This window comes from Rhincodon typus, chromosome 36, assembly GCF_021869965.1.
Source record: "Rhincodon typus isolate 14 chromosome 36, sRhiTyp1.1, whole genome shotgun sequence".
In the NCBI taxonomy this organism is placed as follows: domain Eukaryota; kingdom Metazoa; phylum Chordata; class Chondrichthyes; order Orectolobiformes; family Rhincodontidae; genus Rhincodon; species Rhincodon typus.
The window spans coordinates 19,850,676-19,858,423 of NC_063367.1; the positions used below are offsets into that span (position 1 = coordinate 19,850,676).

At 53.3% G+C, this 7,748-nt stretch overlaps 1 protein-coding gene across 1 annotated transcript in view; it reads left to right on the forward strand.

Moving 5' to 3' along the window:
• Positions 1-7,748, forward strand: part of LOC109933462 (TP53-binding protein 1-like) — a 30,729-nt gene that overhangs the window by 19,574 nt on the left and 3,407 nt on the right. The window contains exons 10-14 of the mRNA XM_048617054.1: positions 322-486; positions 1,554-1,972; positions 4,538-4,729; positions 6,565-6,741; positions 7,420-7,661. Of these exons, the coding sequence (XP_048473011.1) occupies positions 322-486; positions 1,554-1,972; positions 4,538-4,729; positions 6,565-6,741; positions 7,420-7,661 (1,195 nt within the window). The remainder of the gene's footprint in view (positions 1-321; positions 487-1,553; positions 1,973-4,537; positions 4,730-6,564; positions 6,742-7,419; positions 7,662-7,748) is intronic.

The window sequence follows — 7,748 nt, forward strand, 5'->3', positions numbered from 1 at the left end:
AGGACAGGGAGAGCACGCGGTTAGATACAGAGTAAAGCTCCCTCTACCTTGTCCCCCATCAAACACTCCCAGGACAGGGACAGCACAAGGTTAGATACTGAGTGCGTGACTCACTGCTGCCACATTGTGGTGTCTCTACGAATTGTTTGTTGCTTTGCTTTGTCTTAGACCAGACCCCTCGTTCCCAAAGTAGGAGAGGTCCATCTGCAGTTAGTTGTGTCAGCCAGTTGTTGGGACAGGTTATTACATTCCCCTGCCTAGGGGGAGTGCTTCAGGATATGATGGGGCAGGATTCTGGTAACACTATCTTCCTTTGTCTAGCCCAAGGAAGGTTGGAGCCCAGTACTGGTCACCATCCAAACAGCCACTGTCTGGGCTGGCAGAGACCGAGGAGATCGCGATGAGCAACAAACAGACACCGAGAAGCCTCCCAGCTCGGGGCAGGGGCAAACGAGGGCGACCACCCATCAGATCTCTGGTTGGGAGGTGAGTGGTGTTGCTGGGGTGTGCGCGTGTGTCTGGGCGCGCGCGCGCGTGTGTGTGTGTGTGTGTGTGTGTGTGTGTGTGTGTGTGTGTGCTGTCCCCAGCAATGAGGATTTAGACCTCACTGTGAGCAGAAAACCCAACCAATAGCAGCTGCCCTGAGCAGGGTACGGGCTGAGGCCTAACCCCACTCTCATCATATTCCATCGGTTCCCCAATTTAATTTTTGTTTTATTCACTTGTAGAACATGGGTATCGCCGGCTGAGCCAGTGTTTATTGCCTGTCTCTAGTTGCCCTTGAGAAGGTGGGGGTGAGCTGCCTTCATGAAATCCGTCCATTGCAGAAAGAGGCCATTTGGCCCAATGCACTAAGTCTCCAAGAGTATCCCATGCAGACCCATTTACCTACCCTGTCTCTCTTACCCTGCGTTTCCCATGGCTAACCCCCCCCAGCCTGCAAAACCCTGGACACTACGAGGCAATTTAGCATGGCCAATCCGCCCTAACCTGCACATCTTTGGACTGTGTGAGGAAACCGGAGCACCCGGAGGGAACCCACGCAGACACGGGGAGAATGTGCAAACTCCACACAGACAGTCGCCCGAGGATGGAATTAGGCCATTCCCAGACACTGAGAAGCAACATTGGTACCCATGTGCTATAGATAAATCCACATTGTCCTTGAGGGGGAGAGTTCCAGGAATTTTTTTATTCGCTCACGGTACAGGACTCCTGATTTGTGCCTTGTAGATGGTGGACAGGTTTTGGGGAGTCAGGAGGTGTCTTCCTGCAGTATTCCTAGCCTCTGACCTGATCTTGTCACCACTATGTTTGTGTGGTGAGTCCAGTTTACTTTCTGGTCATGGTAACCCCCAGGATATTGATATCAGGCCATTCCTGATTTTCAGTCTCTGTTGACACTGGGATTTGAGCTCCACATTTGTCTTCGGGATTTAATGTGATTCCTTGCAGACTTGCGTCTGTTCTTTCTCTCTGCTGTTTGATATCTCACACACATCCTCTCTCTCTCTTCTCTTTCTCTGTCACCACCTTCCCCCGGTGTCCCACAGGGAGATGATGCAGACTTCGCCCAGGGCTCGGGGGGAGAATCCATCGAGTGCCACGTCCCCTGAGGAGGAGCCCTACACTCGGATTGCTGCTCGTGCCCCTGAGAAGGTGGGAGGGGTGCCGTACCCGCGCTCGGCCTCACCGGAGATCCCACAAGCCCAGGGTCCGCGGGGTCCTGGCTCCGAGCTCCCGGCCTCTCAGAGCAGCAGCTTCGTGGGACTGCGAGTGGTCGCCAAGTGGTCGTCCAATGGGTATTTCTACTCTGGAGCGATTACCCGTGACTCTGGGGATGGCAAATACAAGGTGCTGTTTGACGATGGCTACGAGTGTGAAGTGCCTGGCAAAGACATCCTGCTGTGTGACCCCATTCCCGTGGAGACCGAGGTGACTGCCCTGTCTGATGACGAGTACTTCAGCGCAGGTATCTGCTCGTTGTGGGGGCTGGGGGGTGGGGAGGGGCACACGGTGGCTGTGATCCCTGTCCCCATGACCCAGAGAGAGCCCACCGTGTGCACTGTTCAAATTTTAAACACAAAAATCCTGCCTGAAATCCATTACAATCCAGAGTGAGGCCATTCTGCCCCTTGAATCTGTACACTGACGGCCATTCAGCCCTGGCTCTAACTGATTAGGGCCAATGTCTCCTGTAATTCCGTTTCCCCACCTTTCGTTCCTTTGGAGTGGAATTTCCAAATATTTGAAGAAATATTTCCCCTCCAAGTCTGTAAACGTCTTTATTCTTTCAAGGAATGTGTATCATAGGTAAGGTTAGCATTTGTTACCCATCCCTAATTGCCCTCTAAATGTGTGGTTGGCTATTTCAGAGGGCAGTCAAGTGTCTGAGAGTCTGGAGTCACAGCAATGCTGGACTGACAGTAGATATCTCTCTCTAAAGAGTGAGCCTGATGGGCTTTTACAATAATCACTGTTCACTTCATTGTTCCCATGAGATGACACGCTCTCTCTCACACGCGCTCTTGCTCTCTCGCGATCATGCACGTGCCCTCACGTGAATGTGCTGCCCCTCTCTCTCTCGCGTGCTCCCAGTCTCTTCCCCCCCCCCCCCGCCCCCCCCCCCGCCCCCCCCCCTCCCCTCCCCCCCTCGCGTGCGTGCTCCTGCTCCCGCTCCCTCCCCCCTCACTCCTCTCTCTCTTGAGCGCGTGCGCGTGCTCCTGCTCCCCACCCCCCCTCTCGCGCACGCACACACACCCCAACACCCCCACCCCAGAGAGTCAGCTGGAAGCGGCCTTTTCCATTCGGAATAAATACACAGCTGCAGCCAGATTCCCTTACCCTTCATCCTTTAATAAAGGTGGTACAGCCATTTCCTTCTTAATTCCTTTCACAATAACGGACCACATTCACAAACAAATCAGGGCCGCACTTATACACTTTATGGTAGGACCCAGGGGAGTGTTACTGAACAGAGACCTTGGAGTGCAGGTTCATATTTCCTTGAAAGTGGAGTCCCAGGTAGACAGGATAGTGTAGGCAGCATTTGGTATGCTTACCTTCACTGATCAGTGCATTGAAATCCCAACTCCTATATACCATGTTGCGGCTGTACAGGACATTGGTTAGACCACGTTTGGAATACTGTGTTCGATACTGTTCTCCCTGCTATAGGAAAGATCTTGTTAAATTTGAAAGGGTTCTGAAAAGATTTACAAGGATGTTGCTGGGGTTGGAGGGTTTGAGCTATAGGGAGAGGCTGAATAGACTGGCACTGTTTTCCCTGGAGTGTCAGAGGCTGAGGGGTGACCTTATAGAGGCTTATAAAATCATGGATAGGGTGAATAGCCACTGTCTTTTTTGCAGGGTAGGGGAGTCCAAACAACTAGAGGAGCATAGGTTTAAGGTGAAAGGGTAAAGATTTAAAAGGGACCTAAGGGGTAACGTTTTCATGCAGAGGGTGGTGCATGTATGGAATGAGCTGCCAGAGGAAGTGGTGGAGGCTGGTACAATTACAACACTTAAAAGGCATCTGGATGGGTACATAAATAGGAAGGATTCAGAGGGATATGGGCCAAATGCTGGCAAATGGGTCCGAATGGGATGTCTGGTTAGCATGGACGAGTCGGACCAAAGGATCTGTTTCCCTGCTGTGTGACTCTATCACCCCCAAATCTATCTGAACCCAGCAGTGACAAATCTCTCAAATTCTTTTTAAAAATAAAAATAAAAATTGCTTTTCTCTTCTGCACACAGCTCTGTGGGTGTCCCTAGAGCACATGGGCTGCAGCAGTTGGAGAACCCACCTGATCTGGGGCAATTAGGGATGGGTAATAAATGTAGACCCAGTCAGTGACATCCTTGTCTTTACACAGAGGATGGTGTAAATCCTTGCACCGTCTCCTAGGGGATGCAGTGTTTGCTGGGAGCACTTGGGGCTTTCGATGCTGGAGAGAGTGTAACAAAGGTTTCTGCGACTAAGTCCTGGTCTGGCAGGTTTGATGGGTGAGAGACTGGGTCAGTTAGGACTACACTGACTGGGGTTTCAAACAATGAAGGGGCACTCTCGTGGAAACCTATATGTTAGGTCCACACAGGGTAAGGACGGAAAGGATGTTCCTGATGACTGGGGGTGGGCTCACAGTCTCAGGATAGGAGTAGGACTAATGTAAGAATTTTCTTAGTGATGAGTTTGTGGAAACATCTGCTACTGAATGTGCTTGAAGCCAAAACGTTCAACGTTTTCACTTAGGAGTTAGAGAGAGTTCATCGGTTTAAAGGGATCAGAAGACGTGGGGAGAAAGTGGGGACAGGGCAAGAAGTTGGATGATCAGTCATGATCATACAGAATAGCAGAGCAGACTGAAAGGGCCGAATGGCCTATTCCTCCTCCTGTTTCGACGTTTGTGGCTGTGCAGGTGCTTGGTGTTTTGGGTGATGTGGACGTGGGCTGTGGTCCAGCCCTCCTCTGGGAGAGAAGGCTAATGTGTCACCGGGGACGAGAGTAAATGTCTGGTTGTTGCTCTGCCCGCAGGGATCGTGAAAGCTCACAGGAAGGAGGCCGAAGAGTTTTACTACTGTATTGAGAAGGATGGCCTGCAGAAGTGGTACAAGAGGATGGCAGTCATCCTGTCGCTGGAGCAGGGCAACCGGCTCAGGGAACAGTTTGGGCTCGACCCCTGCGAGGTCACCACCCCTCTCACCATGGCAGCTGACATCAGCTTGGGTAAGCAGGTACCATAGCTCCCACCTGGTTTGGGGTGGGGGGGGGGGGGGGGGGGCCGCGGGGGGGGGGGGGGGGGGGGGGGCCCGGCAGGGAGCAGGGTTGTGGGGACAAGCTCTGTGCTGCCGTGTTGCTGTGGGCATCGCCATCCCTTTGTAGACCCTTCACCCGTTACTGGGACCCCAGCAGCGAATGCTATCGGGCTGTTCGACTGCAGTGGGCATCGCTGAGCCTGATCTCCTTACCTGTTGCGAGGTAGGTGGCTGGGATTCCTGGCCCGTTTTGTTGGTGGGAAGTGGGGAGGGTGGTTTTGTTGGTGGGAAGTGGGGGTCAGGGGGACATTGGGGAAGGAGTTGGTCATTCTGTAGGGAGCCCTGGATAAAGCCTGGCATTGCCCTCTTCCGGATGACTGAGTCCAGAGTGGGCAATAGGTATATGTGGGCCAGAACGACATCTGACCACCAGGAGGCCATTCAGCACCTTGTGTCTGTGCTATCTCTTTAAAAGACCTCTCCAATTCGATCCACTCTCCTTTTCTTCCCCATGTAACCCTTCTGTTTATTTGATTTCTCCATTTTCCACAGAATTTGTTTCCTTTCAGGAAACACGCTCCTGGTCACAGCAGCTCAGTGTGTTAAGAAAACGTCTTCTCATCTCTCCAAGACTTTTTCAGTAATTTACTGAAACCGGCGTCCTGTGGTTTCATACCGGCTTGCTGTCAGAATCTTTAATCATTTTGGACAGCTATGTTTGGTAACTCATAGGAGCACAATCTCACCCCCTACCCTCCCCCTTCACTCCTCACAAACCTGTCACCTCATGGCATGGTCACTGTTCAGATCTTTCAGGGCGGCACGGTGGCTCAGTGGTTAGCACTGCTGCCTCACAGCACCAGGGACCTGGGTTCAGTTCCACCCTCGGGCGACTGTCTGTGTGGAGTTTGCACATTCTCCCTGTGTCTGCGTGGGTTTCCTCCGGGTGCTCCGGTTTCCTCCCACAGTCCAAAGATGTACAGGCTAGGGTGGCTTGGCCATGGGAAATTACCCATCGTGTCCAGGGATGTACAGCCATGCGAAATGCAAGGTTACAGGTAGGGGGGCTTGGGTCTGAGTGGGATGCTCTTTGGACGGTCAGTGTACACTCGAAGGGCTGAATGGCCTGTTTCCGCACGGTGGGGATTCTATCCTTCCTGAGGAGGATGCCCAGACTTTCAGTATGGCTGAGGTCCCAGCCAGTGGGTTACAAATGTTTGGCATGAATTCCTTGCTTGTTTCATTCTGTTTGTTTGAATTTTACAAGGCAGTGTGAATTAATCAGCTGTCCTAGCTATGTAGTGGACGACTGGGCCTCTCTGTCCCTCTAATCTCTCCAGCCCTGTGATGCTGAGCTACCTGTGTACAGCCAGCCGAAATCTTTTGTGAGTCCCCTGTTTCCGTCTCTCCCTCCCTTTTTATAACACTTTTTTTTTGTTCAAACCCCGAGACTTTTGTCACCGGGCCGTGCGGATCCAAGTCAGATATCGTTGGCTGAAGTTCTGATGATGTGCTGTGGGAGATTTTGTCGCTGGGGCGTTTGAAGGTGCTACACAAATGCAGGGTGTGGTTGAACGGCTGGGCCAGAGCAGCTGTGTGGGGCCCAGTTGTTCAACCACACCTTGCGTTTACTTCGCACCTTTTTAAGTACAGTAATGAAGCCTGCCGCGGGACTTTGTCGGGGCGTTGTCCTGAGGTCCGGGGTGGGGGGGGGGCGGGGGGGGGGGGGGGGCACACAGCTCTGGAGGGTTCCCTCTGCCCCGTGGGCTGTGTCTTCAGTGACGAGGCGATGTCTTGTTGCGACAGATAACCTGGTGGAGGGGAAGCGTAAACGCCGCAGCAACGCTGGGTCCAGTACTCCGACCCGGAAACAGGGGGAGAGCCCCCGGGGTCCGGCCTTCTCCGGGAAGCGGAAGCTGATGGGCTCGGATGAGGAGCGCTCTCCAGCGAAACGTGGTCGGAGACCGGGGACTGCAAAATCCGGTAATGGCCGGGCTGTTTGGGGGAAGGGGGAAGGGAAGGTGGGAGTCAGTAGCAGCTCACAGAGAGGCCATTCATCCCATTGTGGCTCTGCCAGCTCCTCGTGAGAGCGATGTCTTTGATCCCAAGCTCCTCCCTTTTATTTTTGGCTATTGACCCAGGTCCCTTTAGAGGTTGGGAATATTGGAGAGTGCCATCAGCTCACCAGGCTTTCCCAGCGGAGATATGGAGGTTGTAGTGAGCAGGAATGATCAGGAGGTTGAGTCAGAGTGCACTGAGACAGTGCAAGGGTTTGACAAGGCGTGGGGGGAACACACATAAACACCGTGTCTCCACTTTTGTGTTGGGGATTCAAACTAGAGACCCCTGACCATGACCCTAGCCTGTAAAAGACATTAATGAATCCAACTGGGAATTGAGGAGTAACATCTCCATCTGAAGAATAGAGAGAACATGGAACTTTCGTGATGGGGATGGGGGAATGGAGTCGAGGTCTGCCTCTGTTTTGAAGGGAAGCTGGCTAAGTATTTGAGGGAGAAGAGAACAGAGCAGGACCTGGGATAGACCGTGAAGATTGGAGGAGTCTAGAGAGTTGAGGGGGTGGGGGGGATAGTCACAGGTTGGGCAGAAGGGCCTGCTTCTGTAGATTCTTTGTAACGAGCTGTGCTTTCCGCACTACAGCGATCCTGAAGCCGACTGGGTTTCTCAGCCCCTCCGAGGGGGAGGTCTCCAGCGAATCCAGCTCCATGTTGGAAACCCAGCACGGCCCCATCCCAAAAAGGCCCACCCTGTTTGTGGGCTACGCCTTCATCCTGACAGCAGCGAGTGAGTCAGACCGCAGGACCAACAAGCAAGCTCAACCCGATGGAGCCATCAGCAGCGAGGAGGAGGAGGGTGAGATCATCTGTCCTGGTTCCCACACAGTCCCCAAACCAACATCCACCTCCCCTCCCCCAGTCACCGTCTCACCATCCCCCCCCCCCCCCCCCCCCCCCCCCCCCCCCCCCCCC